Below are 17,998 nucleotides of genomic sequence, written 5' to 3' on the forward strand. Positions count from 1 at the left end.
CACAGATGATTTGAAGACACAAGCCGCGGAATTTGAACGATACTGCAAGTATCCAATGGATGAGAACGGGCAGACATTGAAGGACTTTTTGTCGCGACATCCCACCGTCCATTATAAGCTGTTTAAATATTACGTACTCAACGAGACCCGTTTCAAGTTTGTGGTACGACATATTTTACCAGGTATGTATCAAGATAATAGAAATTAAAAGGTTACCGAGCAAATTACTTATCATCTTCTACGTACAACAGCGTTCATTCGATATGCCGCGATCCTTTTCATACGTCTCACCATAATCATAATTACATTATTTATTATCCTTAACATTTTAGAAGTGCTGATACAGTTACAATATATCTGCAAACATCATTTTGTTACCCGCAACATAATTTTTATAGCCTTACGAACTAACAAGTATCTGTTGGATCTGTCGATGCCTGCTCGCGTTACAAATGAAGGAATGTACACGTTTCTATAACCACCAAAACCGAACCGGGGAAATCGTTCCGTATGTCTGTGCGCCCATTAACTTATCCTTGACAACCAAACGGTTGGTCGAACATGCAATACGTGAGTAGTCGTTCGTCATGCAAAACGTTATTTATACCTTGTTGTGCCTATAGACGACATGTGATAGTAATTATAAAGACAATATCGTACCCCTATTTTCAGATTAAAGACGCATGGCCTGAGCATTTTGTCCGCATGTATTCGACTCTGACCTGGAAGCAACTGAAGTATGCAGTCCACTCTCGTTTTGTTACGTGGATCGTACTAAGCAAGATACTAAAGTGAAAAAAGAAGAACAGGCGGAAGAAGGACATACACGCGATTTTTACCAGTGCAAGTTGCCTCCCGATATGGATATCAGTCAACTGAGTCCGGAAGAACTGAAGAAACTGGAATGGAAGCATCTCGTGACGGGCGTGCAGTATGCATTAATGCATCATCAGTCGGGGCAAGTTATCATAAATGTAGGTACACATGCATACTACAATAGAAAGTAAAGGTCAACAAATTTATAAATTTATTGTGCACAAATAAATAAAATAAAACTATTTATAAATTTATTTATCTACAAGCTTATTTTCTATGAGATTACCATAAAAATATGCTTATGCATTGTTAACCGTCTGCGCAGTTTTTATGCATAAACATCCGGTATATTATATTATATACAGAACATCCGGTATATTATACTAAAAACGCTACTCTGGCTTCTGTTACCCGACGACACTGACGAAGAAGAGCAAGTCAGAATACGTGAGCTGTTTACGAAGGACGACGAATTGCACAAGGTTGTAAACGTCCAATTCACAGGATCCAGGACAAAATACGGCGGTGGCTTTTGCGAAACCACAGGCGGATGGATAGACACTTTTCTGCAAAAGACCTCGGGTCTGCAGAAAAAGGACACTTTTGCCGAACGGTCGAATTTACGCATCGATCATTTGTGCTACTAGTATATCCGCACACACGCGAACGATAGGAAGAAAAATTTGCTACTCAAACAGATTATATAAATTATATTATTATATTATATCTGCTGTTGTACCGTGTGCAAGCGGCTTCGGCCCCTTACCATGCCCCAATCATCAGTGACCGCACAGATAAGATTCCGTTACAAGGAAGAAATCCCGTTCAGGCCAAGGAGATGGCGCAAGCATATTACGGTCGTGATGCTGCTAGGAAGCTGTTGCAAATGTTTCGCTTACAAATACGTTCCAAATTTCGGCCTTTTTCGGCAATTGAACACTCGTTCGGGTTTGGAGTAGCCCTGGAAGCCGCATTTCTGACAGCTCACAAATACCACGCTCTTCAGACAGATGGAGCACCCTTCGAGTCCATATATGATTACATGACGAAAATTGCGCTACCCATCTACAAAGTATGGTAGAAGCCTGTGAGCGGGCAATATATTAAATATATAACTCGTGGGTATTTTTTTACGAAGTTATCCAATTGGTGACCTTTTTATGTTCAACTCGCAACGCATCATGTATGACATGTTAAAGTGTACGAATTTTTGTATACAAATAATGACACAATATGTGCAACTTATTTGTGACGTGTTCACACAGAACATTGCGAAATGGAATTCGAGATTGCTCATCATTATGTCAGAGGGACTGCGTTTTTCAAGAAAGTCGACTATGCGACAGAATTTCTATGGCACACAAATCAGGCAAGTGTACGAATTTTTGTACACAAATAATGACACAATATGTGCAACTTATTTGTGACGTGTTCACACAGAACATTGCGAAATGGAATTCGAGACTGCTCATCATTATGTCAGAGGGACTGCGTTTTTCAAGAAAGTCGACTATGCGACAGAAGTCGACTATGCAAATTGTGGGACACAATGTGATCCGCAGCAGTTCGTCACGGCACCCATCCCCCCGGCAGCAGTAGCAATGGCACCTAAGAAACCACAAGTGATCATTTCAGTGCTGGCAGCGGCTGTTATCAACCAGCAAATAATCCTCACCGCACGCAGCCACCGACTTCGCAGAGTTGGACGTTAAGTGTTGTCCGTTTATCGAGCGATTGTCTGGATTCCCAATGGCCTTACCAGATCGAGGTGAAAGCGTAGTAGGGTGTTGATTTCTTTCGCGAAGCATACCGGTTTTATTTGAACCTACAATGGTCACAGAAATTTGTTTTCTGTTTTAATATTTTGATGTCTCAAACGTATTTGTTTCTGAGGCAATTCGTGTCAAAAATGAAATATTACGTGATGACAGTCGTACTTGTAAGCTCTATTGTTTCTATTACAATATTTCTATTGATATTTTTCTATTAGAAACACCAATAATTTATTTTTTTTAGTAATTCTACGCGATAATTTGCGATTAAAGCGTCATAATTCCTTTATCGGTACGAGACTGCGAGGATTGTAACAAACCAATCGCCTGGTAAGGAAATTCATGAATAATTTACACGCCAGTTCTGACCGTAATTAATGGGCTTATATCCCATAGTTATACCACTGTGGATCGAAAATTTACAATAACAGTTTTAAACGACATTATGCCGAAACGTGCGTATGTATCGCACCCGGAAATCTGGGAGTGTGACATTTCGCCGCAATTAAATTCGACGCACGACTTTTCGCCGCGAAGAAATTTCGCCGCGGGACATTTTGACGCTGGGACACTTCCGTTAGGGACAATTAGCATTGAGACATTTTGACTTTGCGACATTTTGACGCATGACGTTTGGTCGCGGACACTTCGCCGCAGAAGCATTCGACACGCTTAATTTTCGCAGTTTTTCTGGGTTTCTTGGGGGATTTTCTTAAGTCTTATGGTCTTCTTAAGCTGTTCTAAGGCTATTCTTAGGTTAGCCTTAGGTTATTCTTAGGCTATTCTTAGGTTATTCTTAGGTTTCTTAGGCTATTCTTAGGTTTCTTAGGTTATTCTTAGGTTTCTTTGGGTTTCTTAGGTTATTCTTAGGTTTCTTTGGGTTTTAGCTTTGGTATTTTAAAGGTTTTCCTGCTAAAATGGACTTTTCGTCAAAACAGCTCTGCGGCGAAATGTTTCGGCGCCGAAACGGCCGGACGACGAAAAGTCTCGCGGCGTAATGTCCTGCCGGTTAAATGTCCGGCGACGAAGCGTCGCAAGGCGAGATGACCTTGCGGCGAAATGTCTGCGACCAAAAGTCCTGCAACGAGTTGTCGGTGGCGAAATGTCGCGGTGCCGTATGTATACTGAATTCGCCAGCTTATTTCTTCCTATTGGAACTCAACTGCACGATTTGACTTCTGCGTTATGCTTGTTCCTTGATTCGTGTTTCCGTATAATTATGCTGTTTAACCTGTTCATATATCAGTAATGGCCTGTGGCACACATTCCTGAATTTCAAACGCCAATTAGTTTGCGAACTATTTGATCGTCCAGCAATGTGTTAAGGCCCGCTGTGTATATGCTGAAAATGGCAAGTACAGATACGTATTAGTCAGCGGATACATCCGAAAAACGTTCCAGTTTCCACATTTCCGCCAAGCAGCCTACTGGTATTTAAAATTTTGTGTCTTCAAACTTTTTGCGTCAATTTTTGCGTCAAGTTTTGCTTCAGGTTTTGCGTGTAGAGAACGGTCTAATGGTTTTGATGAGTATCGAGCTGACAAAAACGAAAAAACGGCGGAGTAAGGTTTGTCTCATCAACGGAACAGCACCAGTCTATTAAAGTCCTGGCTGACATGGACTTTTCAGTTTTCAGTCGCACGAGAGTGGTGGGAAGGCCTTAAGTAAGACGCAAAGAGGGTTAGTTTCATCGGAAGCCGGTGAGGGCCGGTGGGAAGAAGCTGGGCACGTCGTAGTCCAGCGCGGCGTGGACGCTGGCGTTGTCGGCGTTGCGGGCGTCCTCCCACAGGAAGATGAGGCCCAGGCCCTTGGTCACGCCCAAGGGGAAGGCGCTGGGGCACAGCTCCACCACCACGGACGCCCCCGGCGCCGTGAAGCTGACCTCGGCGTCCGCCGGGCCGCTGCCGGCTTCCGCGCCGCGGTACAGCAGCACTGCTAGAAGATTAGAACACAGCATTATGCATTGGAAAACCGGACGGTGAGGCGTCGCTACCGTTGCTGGTCGGTGGCGCCGTCGTCGGCGAGAGATCGGGAGTGGCCAGTGGGATGTCCGCCGCGTGCGTGGCGGTGGCGACGGCGCTGTCATGGGGAGTGGAGCAGACGCGGTTGGCGCCTATCACAGCGGGGTCGGCCACCAGCAGGTAGTCCATGGGCCGCAGCACCAGGTAGGGAAAGGTCACGCGCACCTACAACGTTTTTAATAAGCGTAAGAACGGGACGCGGTACTGAATGACAGAATACTAATATTATACCTTGCCGGTGGGCGAGGGCAGCCGAATGGTCCAGCGGCATTTCAGGCCGAAGACGTAGGGCCGCTGCGGGAAGTCGGCCGGGTAGGTCAGGTTGCCCAGGACGCGCGCAGGGTACTGCCGCAGCGAGGACTCAGCAGAGCATGGCGCCTGCGATCGGCAGGTTATTTGTAAACTACTCAAACTACCGGTCCGGATACTTTGAGTCATACTCATAAACGACTCCTATGCACCGGTACGGATATTATAGGTCACACTCATAAGCGACTCTGCTTACTCTAGTGCTCATGGCTAGCACAGCAGCTGCATGTACCCGTATATCTGTGCATATATGGGTGACCTTTGACGTACTTAACAGGCAGCTGCCGCTAATGAGTACTCACTTATCAATTAACGCAGTTAACGGTCATTAGCCAAAAAAATTCGTTTGAGAGGGAATGTTCAGTGCAGCTATCTTACTGCTTTGCAAGGACGCAACGGCGACGGCGCCGATGAGCAGCTGCAACCGCACCACCGGCACCGGCGAACTGGACACTGATAACCGCCACCTGCTTACGCAGATAACGCTCACTCCTCGCAAGTCGACTGGCTAGTAGCTGGTATAGCGCGGCACAGCTTATATTTATTTTTGACTGAGAAAATAGACGGTGAAGTATGGAGAGTTTTCTGGCTGACTGTCGGCGCTGCTGGATCTTTCAATGTACACGAGCAACAGATTATAGTTCAGCCGAAAGCAGGCAGAACTTTGGAATGAGCTCCATCGCAGTGCTTGAGTTAGCTGAGTGAACAGTAAAGCGTGAAATTAATAACAATAAATTGAGTAAATTATACAAGTAAGCTGTTAGTAATGAGTGACTTTTTAACTTTTCTTTAGCTAATAAAAAATAAGCTAACAGGATGAAGTTGAATAGGGTTATGAATTGTTTGTTAGGTGAATGAAATTTCCCGTCTGTCATTTTATAAATTGATTATTTTATTAATTAATATAATAGAATAAATTATAACTAATCGATAGTTAGTACTGACTGAATGAGTGAGGACGTTGAATACATTAACTGTATATCCATATCAGTATTTTTGCCTAAGCGACGATGCGGTGGAGCGCAGCGCCGTTGCTGAGCGCACTTCCGGTCGGCTTGCTGCTGCAGCTGCTGCCCACCTGGCTGCTGCTCCTCTCCGACGCCGTCACCGCCCAGTCGCAGCAGCTGCAGTGCGGCTCGCCCAAATCCTTCGACGTCATCGCGCTCTGGCAGCAGTTCAACCGCTCGTACGACACCTGCGCCACCCGACTAATCCATTATAAATTATTCATACACCTACATGTAATTTTCCTAATTAATGACCCCAACCCCATCCCGCTGCGCTTCGTCTACCTACAGATCCTGGACAACAACCGGCGCCTGTGCAGCTTCAACGCCGGCACGGACGCCGACCTCTTCCTGTGCGCGGGGGACGTGGTCGGCCAGGATTCCTGTCAGGGTGATAGCGGTGGGCCGCTTTTTGCCTGGGACACGGGGAACAAGGTGTACTACTTAGCCGGCATCGTTTCCTTCGGGGAGGGCTGCGCGCGCGGCACCGGCGGTCAGTACACCAAGGTGCAAAAGTACCTGCCCTGGATCCGGCAGAACGGCCAATCAACTGGGCTCGGTATCGTCTAAGAAGGAAACATATGCAGTCCAGTCCAATAATCCACCGGATGTTTTATTCAGTCAGCTGGTATATGCGCCGGGGCATTGTTTTTACACATTTCCGGCGTGCTATATATGCCATCCAAGGTGACCTTAGCCGGCGAGGTTTTATTTTTGCACGAATTTTTTATTGCAACATTTTGTACTGCTCAAACGTAGATTTCTTCGTATCTATATTGGATGATCAATCGCTGTGATAAAACAGAGATGCTGACCGAATTATCTGTACTTGCCTATGTATCTGTATAAGTATTTTAACTTCAAAATCATTACAGTAAGCATTGTACATTACTCATACGACAAATGTACACAACTATCCCCAGTCTCCAGTAGTCAACATACAAACAAAGGTTTTAAAAAAAAACTTTCTATCACGATCCATGCACAAAGTGAAAATAACCATTAAGTGTGACTGTGTGAGCATCGAAGTGACAATCATAATTTACTGCAGAACTCAGCACAAATAGACAGAGAGCCCTATGATATCGATAGTTAATACGATTGGCGTATAGGTCAGCTCCTGCTGCGCGGCTCCTGCTTCTCCCGCGTCCACTCGCCTGCCGTCCCGTGGACCGTCTGCGTAGCGGAATCTTTATGGTCCAACGCGACGCTCTGGTCGCTGGCTTTCCGCGGGAACTCGGCGCTGAACTGGCTCTCCACATCCTGCTCCGCCGGCGTCGGAGCGGACCCCGGTCCCGGCTGCAGCAGCCGCGTCTGGGTCAGCGTGATGCCCAGCGCCCCGAGTGGCGCCGTCAGGACGATGCACAGCACCGCCGTCGTCAAGATCTGCATTAATGCGTGTGAAGCCGTATTCCTTTGGGAGTAGGCGCTTACTGCTAACTTGTACGGGCTTCCTCACCTGAATGCCGATTCTCTGCACGGACAGCATGTATTCCTTGTCGAGGGGAATTGAGTGTGTCCCGGCTAGCGCCAGGACGGTGTAGTCGTAGACGCTGGAGCCCAGCGCCGCCTGCACCGTGGCCTTGGGCACCCAGGCGATACCGGCGAACACCCGCTCCTTCCAGCTCAACGCCCCGCCCATCGACATCACCAGCAGCGTCAGCAGGAAGCGCACGCTGGCGCCGATGCATATTACCGCGATGCTCAGGCCTGCAACATCACCACGCTACACTCACTGCAAAGGTCATGGGTTATTCTTAGCGTACCGATGGTGTCGGCTTGGATTTTTGACAGCGACACCGCCGCGCCGATAAGTCCGAAGAGGACGGGTTGAAAATACCTCCATAAAATGCCGAATTTACCCGATACCTCCTGTACAAGTAATTTATTTGTAAAAATAAATAATACCGTAACTGTTTTAATAAAATATATTCAGTACTGAAAAGTTATATAGAAAATTAAAGGTGGAATTACCTTGAGCGACGCCGGATCATCATGGGCCCAGCGAATTCCGGCCACAAAGGCCATCAGCAGGCACGCCAACGGTCCGGCGCCGGCGTAACCGAAGGCATTCCCGCCGAACACCGCCACGATGCCGGCGGTCAGCAGGATGACGAAGCGGTAATCCGCTTTGCGGGGCTGTAACATTTCGTCGATCGAATCAACAATGCTGCATGAGAAGAGCGTGAAGAGACACCTACATGGCAATCGTGCGGGAAGTACCAGACCAGCAACCCAACCAGGGTCCCATAGGTCACTCCGATGGCGATCTGGATGGGCGCCAGGGCAACCTGCATGCCGATACCTTCTATACAACCAAGCATCTCTTACACAAATTGTACGTGTCGGGGTAGCAGTGAATCAGCTATGTCGGTCTCAAAAATTAAGCCATGCATATCTCAGTACTTGCTATAACAAAACGAAACCGCGAACACCGCTTTGGTCTTACCGGACGAGAAGCCGGCACTGACCAGCACACTCATGACGACGATAACGTAGACGTTCTCGATAGAAGCGGCGGCCATCAGCAGGATGGGCAGGCCCCGCTCCACGCCCAGCCCTTTCTCCTGCAGCACCAGCATCTCCGGCACCAGCACGGCCGGCGAGACGCCGCACAGCAGGAAGCCCAGGACGAAGGCCCACAACCACGGCAGGCCCAGCAGGCAGTGGACGGCCACGGCGCCGAGGAGGGACTCGAGGGTGGCCGGGAGGAAGGCCAGCAGCAGGATGCTGCGTCGCAGCCGGCGCAGCACCACGACATCCATGCCCAGGCCGGCACGGATCAGGATCATTACCAGGGCGATGCTGCGCAGGGCCGCCGACCACCCGGCATCAATGTGCGACGCCACGCTGATGTGAGGGACGTTCTGCAGCATAAAGCGATCAGCATTCCTATAAAAAAATACTAGATTGATATATGTAAAAAATGCATAAAAAAGATACTCAATCGCGTACCTAATAATTCCGGCAAGCGCAGTTTTAGCCCGATCTCCCCGCCCAGCATGGCGGCCATGCTGACCAGGCACAGTCCCCAGAAGTTGCTGCCGGGCAGCGCCTGCTGCTTGAGCAGCGTGAGGACGCTCAGCCAGGTGAAGGCCACGCCGGCCAGCTTGGTGGCGTTGTAGGCCAGACGGCCGTGCGGCGGGCACTGCAGCGCGCGCAGCAACCGCTGCCGGCAGCTGGGCCGCTCCACTTCCGGTCCGTACTTAAGCAGCACTTTGTCGCGCAGACCGCTGACCAGCGGGTAGCGCATCCAGCGCGCCTTAGGCTGATCCGGTCCCGGGGCCGGCTTCATCGGATTCAGCTCCAGGCAGGGGCCGTCTGTGTCCTGGACACTCGCAACAAGCGTCGCCGGTTTCATCGCTCTACATGTACAAGATCGATTGGCAATATCACACTGCACAGATTGTGTCGTATTCATGTACCGAATCATACACGTCTGCTTGCCCGCGCCAATCAGACTGCCATATAAATGATTATGCGATCGATTAGTGGAAAGGAAATGAAAATTAATGACTAAGTAAATGTGGTCCTAAATTCATAATAACAGCGGCCCTAATGCTAATGAAGAACGACTCGGGCATGCTACCATTACGTAAATTTACGTTGCACCAGCATGGACTCCATTCATGACGTCAAGGATAACACCTACGCCGCGGCCGCGGCCGCGGCAATGCGGAGAATACTCAGAATAGTCAACTGGAAGCCAACAACAATCATGACACAGCGGTTCGCACGTCTGTCTCTCATAAAACAATCCTATTCTAGTTAATCTATGTAAGTCAATAGTGATACTGCATGTGTTAACGTTGTGCCGGCGCATTATTGGTCGAAGACTCAAAACAGCCGGAAGCTGCGGCTAACGTTGTATTACAGTGCACGCTGTTCCTGTATTTATTATCATGGGAGGCACACTGAGATATGGCTTGCAGTCGGCAGATCATCCCGCATAAAGAATTGAATCTTCACGATGAAAACTGCCTACAGCGCCGATCAAGAACAGGATTGGCGAAAGAATTCGGCAGTAAATGTCAAATGATACATCCTACCTACTGTACCTGCACTCGACAACACTCATAGACATACGGTGCATAGGTACTCGTATTGATCTGCCTGTCGAGTACGGCAGTTTCCCGTGTGCCGTATGTGCAGCAGAAGGGGTGACAAGACAAAAGCAATCAACACTGCTGATAAACAGCCTTCGGGAACCATGTAACGTAGGGTGTTGTGTACAGTACATGCTACAGAAGCATCGTAAACTGGCTACTTACCAGCGACAGCGGATATCTGGCGGCCGCTGCACGTCCCGGTTAATTCCTTCCGTCGACCGCGATTACAGTGCAGCGGCGGGCCTTCACAATGGACAACTTCTCTACAGGCCTGCAGTAACAACACCAGCAACAGGTAGCTGGGGAAATATTGGTCAGTGCTTGGCCGACGTCAAACCTATCCCGCAGGAATGGAAAACGGCGGCAGATGACAAGCGAAAAGGAAAGGCTAGCCAGAACAGGATATTCCAGAATATCCGTTTCTGGCAAATTATTCGTTTGGGCTTAGTAAAGTACGAGTACCGATAAGAACGGCAAATGGTCTGATCTTTCCGCAGACGCTTCTGCAGTATTACGGCACTAAAGCAGTTCTGTCGATCCAACACTTCTGAGCCGCAAAGCAAGCAGCACGTGCATGAGTGATGAGAGAAGCAGGCTTCTTCAACAGCAGCATTAAATTCAATCCATTTTCAGTGGACACTGGTTACGCTGGCGATGATGTCATCGACTGAATATACCACGGAGTGGCCGGTCGGATGGGGGCTGCCCCTGCGATACAGGGCGCCTGACACCACGGACAACGGGCAGTACAAGTTAATACTTCTATGCAAGCAGTCAAGATTCCAGTTTCGTGCAGCGCACGTCCAAATGCCAATCTTTGCTTTTCCTTTTCAGAACGCCTGCCATTTACGCTTAGTTGTTTGTTTTTCCACGTCAAAATATGAACTAGAGTAGTACCACTAGAGTATTTGTCACCAAAATTGTTAGCCACATTTAATCATCCAAGTTCAAAACTGCAGTCAGCATTTATGCGCAGTGCAGCATTATGCGCTGATGTCGAGCACTCTGCTCAGGGATCGAATTCTTTCGCGTTTGCAGTAATAAATATTCATTGATCCGATTTCGGATTTCTTCAACTACAGAGTACTTCCCACTCCACGGGATGGTTTCCAAAGGAAATGTACGTATGTGAAGGATTTAGTGGCCGGAAGCGTCACGCGTACCTATATATCTGTATATATATAGTATAACGTACATGTATTGCCTGATATGGTGAACTCAAATGCAGACACTCGTAAGAGGACCATGGTGCTTTTTATTTTGGTCCGCTTTAGGTTTCTGCAGTCATTATGCAGCAGTGCATGTTTCCAGCAATAGTATTATTATGCTGCTCGATGCCTACTCCAGTGTAGAAAGTTTAAAATAAGTACACGGTATTCAGTATAACTATATTGTTTCAATATAACTTGGATTCTACGTACAGTTTGTTATCATAAGCTACGAAACCATCCACGAACCAGAGCATAAAATTAGTAAAAATATCTATATCTCTCCGAAGCTAATCAAATGCGTAGCGTTAAAGGCCGCATACGGTAACTAGCGCTGATACAGTACGACTCGGAGTATAACTGTATAAGTATTTAAGTAAAGTTTTTAAAACAACTTTTTCCCGCTTACACTCAGTACGGTACCGTATGCTGTTACAATTTTGTGTACGGCTCGTCGGCTTTGTAGATGTACTTACTACTTACATCTTATGCCACGAGTTACCTCTCCGGTGCCGATCAATAAAATAATAGCGTAAAATTTAACTTTTCTTATTTAACTTTGTATTACGGCAAGGTCATTGTAAGGCCTTATAAGAAATCCTTCTTCGACCAATATATATTTATAATGCAACAGTAAGAATGTCGTGCTTATCTAAATTCCTTTATGTGTTGTTCATAGAAAACCAAGAATTTGCCAGGGTCGAGAGCGTTAACCCTCCGAAGCAGTAGCGCGAACCAGCGCGGCACGGAACGCGCCCGCCCGGTGGCGGTGGTGGTGCGGCACCCTGAAAGCGAGAGCGCGACGGTGCAGTGGTGCCTGGGCTTCCTGCCGACGCAGCCGGCAGCAGCCTCCCTTTCTGGATCGGGAGCCGACGAGGTGGCCAGCGTGGACTTGCGCTGCGAGCGCCTAGCCCCGCGCTCCTTCCCCTTACACGCGGTCTTTCCGCTCACCAGCGCTGTCGTCAACGTCTGGACCTATCCGGCGGTCGGCCAGCGCGTGCTGGTGGTGCCGCGCGCGGGTCTGGGTCACCGGCGCGATCCGCTGATCCTGCAGCCGGCCACCGTCATCTCCTTCACCGGGTTCGGCGCAACGGGAGCGCTGTGCTGGTGCAGACAGCGGCCGATGGCGCCCGGCATCTCGTCCATCCCCGCCAACTGGTCGCCCACTTCGGCGAGGCTCCGCGACATTCACTACTGGGTACGGTTAAAGCTGGTAGAAGTGTTTGGGAGAATGGCAAGGGTTCCGCTGATGCCGGTACCACGGTTCCGCGGGAGGGCGGGGTCAGCAACGTCGTTCCCAACGAGTGCGACGGTCACGACACTCGTTTAAAAGGTGGGCAGCGACGCCTGCGAAATTGTTACAAGGTCTGCTTATCACGTTGTCCTGATAGATGATGATGATGCAGAGCGGGATGCCGGTTCTGCAGCCCTGTCGCTGGACACCATCGAGGGCATCCTGGAGCATGTAGACATGCTCACGCGGGCCAGACTGCGAAGGTACAGTACGAATGCAATCCCGGGCTGCTAACATTTCGGCCCAGATGTGCAGTTTTTAGGGTCTGTTCAGCGTGGAACGCGCTGCTGACCACGCGACCGGCACTGCGTCAGCACGTGACCTTTGACTTCCGGCTGCGTCCAACCAGCGCCAACCTGTCCGACGATATGTTCCTCCTGGGCCGCGCGCTCTTCCGCTGCTTGACCGGCGACGTGCAGACGCTGACGCTGCGCCACTGGACGCCGGGGTTGGCGCAGATCTACAACGGCAACGCGGACCTCGTCGTGCTGGCCTATATCCTGCCCTTGGTGGTCAGCGGGCCGGTGCCGCGCCTCGTGCTGCAGCACTGCATCGTCCAGGAGGAGATCAGCCTCAACTGGCGCGACCGGCGTGCCATGTACCCGCGGAGAACAAGTGCCGACAACCCCGTCGGCGTTGCGTTGAGGAGTCCGCTGCACTGGGTGAGCCCAATGGTGCTCATGTGTCGCCGGCTGATTGTCCGCGACTACGTCATGCAGGACGTCTTCCGCCGGTTCAAGGGATTTAGCCTGTTTGATCCGCCGTTCCAGCACACGTACACTTGGCTGAAGGGAGCGCGTGCCGTGGACATCCGGGTGGCCGACGCCCGTCTGGACGCTACCAGCGACACCGACACCATTCTGAGTGTGGTCATTCAGGCGATGGAGACGGCCGTGGCGCCGACAGTGTCCGCCGCCATGGACAGCGCCGTAAAGGTCATGCTGGAGTACTGGCGCTCGCTGCCGGCGGAGGAGGCCCACCGCTACTGGGCGGTGGTCAAGGCGGTACTGGCACTGTGAGTCAGGCTCAAAGCTGATGGCCACTATAACTATAACTAGCAGAGCGTTTTGTTGGACTACAGCACTGACCCGCGCAACCCCGCATGGCATCTGCCGCCGGAGTTGGACGGTGCGGAACTGGATCCGGTTGTGGAGTTGGCCGTGCCGGCGGCGGCGATGCGTCTCAGTCCGTTGACCATTCTGGCCATCCACAGCATCTGCGGGCCAGCCAGTGTCCGTGCCGACGCAGCCCCTGGACCATAGTTCACTTATCCCATAGTCCATACTGTAATTTAGTGAGCTTGCACCGGCCATCGGAGTTTATACACGTTTGCCGGCTCCGGCCGAACGTTGACATCAAAAAACGAACGCCTATTTGAGTGGCTGCCTATTGCCGTGATCGGCTGAGGCTGTGTAATCATTACAAATATCTTTTACTTTTATAGCAAACTTGTCAGTGTATTATATCGCCAATCTCAATAGAGCAGTAAAAATATTAGAAACGAATTTTGTGTACCTGCCGATCTGCGTATACAATTGCGAATCATGGGAACCTTAATATTCTTCGTAATGGTCAAACTGTCCCGAACTATTACTCGCACGTTTCATTGGACGGTCCAGCAACAGATTTTACGCTCAATAGCCACAACAGATCATAACTTTGGACACCGATTAATTTCGAATAATAATGCTCTACTGGTTTTTCCTGTAGTGTACTTATGCTTGGGACAAACTTCGCTCAACCGTCTTATTTATTCGGAATCATTTCGGATAGCATGGCGTTCAGACCATCTAGTTCTGTTGCAAAGTGTCAAATGCGCACAAACAACCGAGAATTCAACAAAAACTTCAGATAGCGAAATCGACTAACGAACCGTTCCATCGGCTTACATCAGCTTGAGATCCATAACTATATCACAACGATGTGACCCACAATTTGTTACAACAGTGTAAATTTCCTTTAAGTCAGATACACACTGACAATCATCGAGCATCAACCACGTAGTCACAAGCTTTGCGAGATTCATATAGCTAAAGACTGCAAATCCTTGGTACCGCATTTCCGGTTCTGATACTGCGTCAACTGCTCCCGTAACGACGTCTTCCAGCGCAGCCCGTTGCCTTCCGGCGGAGCCGCCGAAAACCACAGCACTTGCCGGAAGAACGACCTAGAGAAACAGTTGCACGCAATCACCTTGGTGTTTAAATACGCGGCTGTTTTCTTGTTTAAAGCTTGATCTGAAATGCTGTGTATTCTGGAGAATTTTTTATTGTTGTGCGTGTCTGCTGCCTCGAATTCCGAATGTGTGCGGACGTTAAACCATTCAACCTTAAGAACCTCCGAGCAAAAGCACAAGACTGTACATCCACCATACCTGTCCTCCGCAATTCCCATGGCCATTTTCCAGTTGTCCCACACGCCGAAGTCATAGGGATTAAAAAACGGTTTCCCTTCCGCGTGCAGACGCTTCTGTTCCGCTTTATTCAAATGCGCTTCAATACTCGTCTCTCCCGCGCCGATCAACCAGGCGTGCCACAGCAGCAACAGGAACACCGACACACACGCGGCCGCACTGACGAAATACATGTACACCACACTGAAGCGATGCAGACGGTGCTGCGGATTCGCCGGCACGTAGGGCGCCGCGGCCGTCGCGTTCCGCATGGCGGCGTAGATCGCCGGGTGATTGTGCGGGAGGAAGTACAGCTCCCAGAATTCCGGGAAGACAAAATAGCACAAGTATCCCGCGCCGAACGACATGAAGGCCATGAAGAGGAAGAAGTGCCGGTGGTTGTAGTGACCAACGCAGTTATTTAGCCACGCTGCCAACATTAGACGAAATTTAATTTTCCCTTCTTGTACCCGAATTAACACAGAGACAAAGAACTTACGACAGTGGTGGTCCATACGCAGAATACATCGGTTGCACACCTGCGTTCATGAGCGCAAAAGCAAACAAATTATATTAATTAGCGTCATTCACGGATACGTTAATTTTCATGTTTTTCCTTACCGAGCAGTGATGAGTGCGTGGCGGTTTGGGTTTGGCACATTTTCGGCAGATTCCTACCGCCTCGGGAATGGATTGGTCCTGGACAAAAATAATGAAAACACAGGAAATAAATACAAAAGCCTGATGAAAGACGATAAAAAAAGCCAATATACGACAGTGAGTTCTATAAATCTGAGTCAAAACCGGGATCCTCATTTTACAATAAACTGTTACTGCTGCATCTCTCACATCTGGCGGACATCCCGGCCCGGTGACGAGTCCAAGGAAATAGTGGAAAGCGATGCTGAACACCAGGTAGATGGCCACGGGTAAGTGCCACGCCAAGAGCAGCGGATGCCGATACTGCCAGCCAAACAAATCGCTCTTGGAATTTCTATCTTTCTTCGGTTACAAAATTACAAGTTACGTAGCTGATGCGATTTACCTGATAGTACCACGGCATCATTACCACCAACAAAATGATCACGACGGAGATGGTCAATCCAATAACCAGAACAACCATACCCTAAGAAAAATAGCCACCATCCCATTTGTTGCTTTGCACTCTAATTTTCCCAGAAGCGACGCAGAGACGGTGCAGTATCTTAAAACTCGTTCCGATTTATCTCCGAAACGCCTCCAGCCTCTAGCCTCCCAGTTCTATAATTTTCTTCCAAAAATGACTACAAATGCTTACCGGGCCCAGAAAACGCACCCATCCTTTATCGATCAGACGAAAGACTGGTTCCAATACCGTATCAACAGCATACGAAAATGTCAGATGCTCGTTATAACACAGCACCAAGAAGAACAGTCGAACCCCGCAATACAAGCTGGAGAACGGAGAAATAAGGATTTTCAGGAGGCATTTAACCAACTTCATGGATCCCAGCATTCAAACCTCGATTCACAAAGGCCAACAGTAGTTTGGACTTTGGAGTACTGGAGAAGTATCCGTCAAAAAAGAGACTACTCGTAATAACCAGCTGGTGTACTGTACTGCGAAATCTGTATCTGTAGTGTGGACTTCGGAATGTGGAAGATTGAAATTAAAACTGCAACTCCAAGCACTTGTAACTTGCTTTATTAGAATACCTTGGTATTAGCGGTGTACAAAGTTCGGGAGTTTAATGATTAAACTGTTTAATCTGTTAATCAGTTCATCCAAATACCTTGTGCAATTACTTATGCACGACTTGCGCTGAACAACAAAATTAAAATGATTTTTGGTGTTGCAAGGAAAGTGTCAAGTTATCCAGCCCGTGGCGGTCGCCAACGCGACAGACGGGCTGCATCGCCATAAAATGAGCGTACGTTACGTACGCCGTACGGTGTGTATTGTGTTAATAAACAGTTAGGGGGCATCCATAAATTACGTACGCAGAAAACCACGGTTTTTTCACCCCTCCCTCCCCCTTCGTAGCGGTCCGTCACGTTTGCTTGACCCCTCCCCCCCCGGTTCGCTCAATCGTAACACATGGAGCTGACCACCCCCTCCCCCTGGGTTCGCCGGGGCCGTCACAGCTTGTCACGTTTTTTGGACCCGTCCCTCCCTGGTTCGATGCGTACGTAATTTATGGATCCCCCCTTACTGTACTACCGCTGCAGTGATTTGCGGCATTTGCCTCATTTGCCTACGTAGTACGTACCGTACCTGACTATGCCGCATGCAGTGAGAGCGCTCTAAATCGGCACGCCATGAGCGCTCTACATCGGCACGCCATCGTGGAAGTCAAAAATTAAGGAACGAATTTCCACGGGTTCGAGCCCGAGGAAAGGATTTGGAGAGGAAATTGCCATGGATTTCCATGGATTCCGTGGATTTACGGAAATCCAAATGGATTTCCGTAAATCCAAGGATTTCACAATTTTCGTTGGAAAACAGTTTTTTAGCTTTGTTTTCATACAGATAGTTACCCAATGTAACTCGGTTACCAATTAAGCATCATTTCAGTTAATGCATTTAACTGTTAGCTGCAGATTTATAGTGTCAAGCTTGATTCTAATTCCCACGTTTAAGGATGATATCCTGGCCAGACCACTAAGCCAGCTCTTGTTGTTGATAAAATGGAAGCTTATTAACGACTAATTACTGAATACGAATTTACTTTGCTGACTTGTTAAATCGCTTTACTAAAATACTTTTTACTATAAAAAACACAGCTGAAAAGTAAAAAGAAATTGACATTTTTGGTCGTGGCAATATAAACAGTGCATGTTTTGTTTCCATGCCGCCAAAAAAACTGAAAACTGCTGGAAAATGACATGCGTTCCATGGCAAAAAAGTAAAAAAAGTGAGAAAATGCCGGGTCAATTTCGATAATTTCGAAAGTTTTTGTTCGTTTGGAAATCCAAATACAGAAATTTGGATTTCCATTCGAAAAGCGGAATTCCACGGATTTCCTAAATTCCGTTTTCCAAATCCAAGCACGTCGCCTGGAGCATGGATTTGGAAAGCGGAATTCCACCG

General features: G+C 48.6%; 4 protein-coding genes, 1 long non-coding RNA gene and 1 pseudogene across 6 annotated transcripts; 3 read left to right on the forward strand and 3 right to left on the reverse strand.

The window, feature by feature from the left end:
* Positions 1 to 5: 5 nt before the first annotated feature.
* LOC129587301 (uncharacterized) lies at positions 6 to 2,185 on the forward strand. The gene is made up of 4 exons (XR_008690347.1): positions 6 to 182; positions 399 to 570; positions 673 to 974; positions 2,082 to 2,185. It is a non-coding gene; the product is annotated as an uncharacterized LOC129587301 (long non-coding RNA).
* A 2,090-nt stretch (positions 2,186 to 4,275) lies between these two features.
* Positions 4,276 to 5,904, reverse strand: LOC129587256 (uncharacterized; annotated as a pseudogene).
* A 24-nt stretch (positions 5,905 to 5,928) lies between these two features.
* Positions 5,929 to 6,495, forward strand: LOC129587257 (proclotting enzyme-like). The gene has a single exon (XM_055480896.1). It carries the CDS (start codon positions 5,929 to 5,931, stop codon positions 6,493 to 6,495), a length of 567 nt encoding a protein of 188 aa, XP_055336871.1.
* A 393-nt stretch (positions 6,496 to 6,888) lies between these two features.
* LOC129587307 (sodium/hydrogen exchanger 9B2-like) lies at positions 6,889 to 9,502 on the reverse strand. Of its 2 annotated transcripts, XM_055480988.1 has the most exons (8): positions 9,361 to 9,502; positions 8,881 to 9,290; positions 8,375 to 8,817; positions 8,127 to 8,233; positions 7,900 to 8,064; positions 7,692 to 7,797; positions 7,385 to 7,635; positions 6,889 to 7,311 (listed from the first exon to the last, which is right to left on the reverse strand). In XM_055480988.1, the coding sequence occupies exons 3-8, from the start codon at positions 8,799 to 8,801 to the stop codon at positions 7,039 to 7,041; spliced, it is 1,329 nt and encodes a 442-aa protein (XP_055336963.1). In that variant the 5' UTR covers positions 8,802 to 8,817; positions 8,881 to 9,290; positions 9,361 to 9,502; the 3' UTR covers positions 6,889 to 7,038. The 2 variants fall into 2 exon arrangements, with proteins under 2 accessions (XP_055336963.1, XP_055336964.1); XM_055480989.1 differs by having other exon boundaries at positions 8,877 to 9,502.
* A 3,204-nt stretch (positions 9,503 to 12,706) lies between these two features.
* On the forward strand, positions 12,707 to 13,841 carry LOC129587312 (uncharacterized). Its single transcript, XM_055480999.1, has 3 exons — positions 12,707 to 12,739; positions 12,799 to 13,551; positions 13,618 to 13,841. Exons 1-3 carry the CDS (start codon positions 12,714 to 12,716, stop codon positions 13,796 to 13,798), a joined length of 960 nt encoding a protein of 319 aa, XP_055336974.1. The 5' UTR covers positions 12,707 to 12,713; the 3' UTR covers positions 13,799 to 13,841.
* A 444-nt stretch (positions 13,842 to 14,285) lies between these two features.
* On the reverse strand, positions 14,286 to 16,723 carry LOC129587311 (palmitoyltransferase ZDHHC16-like). Its single transcript, XM_055480997.1, has 7 exons — positions 16,226 to 16,723; positions 15,974 to 16,054; positions 15,778 to 15,891; positions 15,550 to 15,627; positions 15,428 to 15,467; positions 14,911 to 15,358; positions 14,286 to 14,703 (listed from the first exon to the last, which is right to left on the reverse strand). Exons 1-7 carry the CDS (start codon positions 16,421 to 16,423, stop codon positions 14,559 to 14,561), a joined length of 1,104 nt encoding a protein of 367 aa, XP_055336972.1. The 5' UTR covers positions 16,424 to 16,723; the 3' UTR covers positions 14,286 to 14,558.
* Positions 16,724 to 17,998: the final 1,275 nt, after the last annotated feature.

This window comes from Paramacrobiotus metropolitanus, unplaced genomic scaffold (genome assembly GCF_019649055.1).
Source record: "Paramacrobiotus metropolitanus isolate TYO unplaced genomic scaffold, Prichtersi_v1.0 Parri_scaffold0000024, whole genome shotgun sequence".
NCBI lineage: Eukaryota > Metazoa > Tardigrada > Eutardigrada > Parachela > Macrobiotidae > Paramacrobiotus > Paramacrobiotus metropolitanus.

Excerpts from the sequence above, each read along its gene's own strand:
- LOC129587311 (XM_055480997.1), bottom strand. The coding sequence starts at position 16,423 with ATGCTGGGATCCATGAAGTTGGTTAAATGCCTCCTGAAAATCCTTATT. Across the intron at positions 15,892-15,973 it reads TGATGCCGTGGTACTATCAG|TATCGGCATCCGCTGCTCTT; the intron begins GTAAATCGCATC and ends TTTGGCTGGCAG. Across the intron at positions 15,468-15,549 it reads CACGCACTCATCACTGCTCG|GTGTGCAACCGATGTATTCT; the intron begins GTAAGGAAAAAC and ends TCATGAACGCAG.
- LOC129587312 (XM_055480999.1), top strand. The coding sequence starts at position 12,714 with ATGCTCACGCGGGCCAGACTGCGAAG. Across the intron at positions 12,740-12,798 it reads ACGCGGGCCAGACTGCGAAG|GGTCTGTTCAGCGTGGAACG; the intron begins GTACAGTACGAA and ends TGCAGTTTTTAG. Across the intron at positions 13,552-13,617 it reads GTCAAGGCGGTACTGGCACT|CACTGACCCGCGCAACCCCG; the intron begins GTGAGTCAGGCT and ends GTTGGACTACAG.
- LOC129587307 (XM_055480989.1), bottom strand. The coding sequence starts at position 9,358 with ATGATTCGGTACATGAATACGACACAATCTGTGCAGTGTGATATTGCC. Across the intron at positions 7,636-7,691 it reads AATCCAAGCCGACACCATCG|GCCTGAGCATCGCGGTAATA; the intron begins GTACGCTAAGAA and ends GTGATGTTGCAG. Across the intron at positions 7,312-7,384 it reads TGCAGAGAATCGGCATTCAG|ATCTTGACGACGGCGGTGCT; the intron begins GTGAGGAAGCCC and ends GCATTAATGCAG.
- LOC129587257 (XM_055480896.1), top strand. The coding sequence starts at position 5,929 with ATGCGGTGGAGCGCAGCGCCGTTGCTGAGCGCACTTCCGGTCGGCTTG.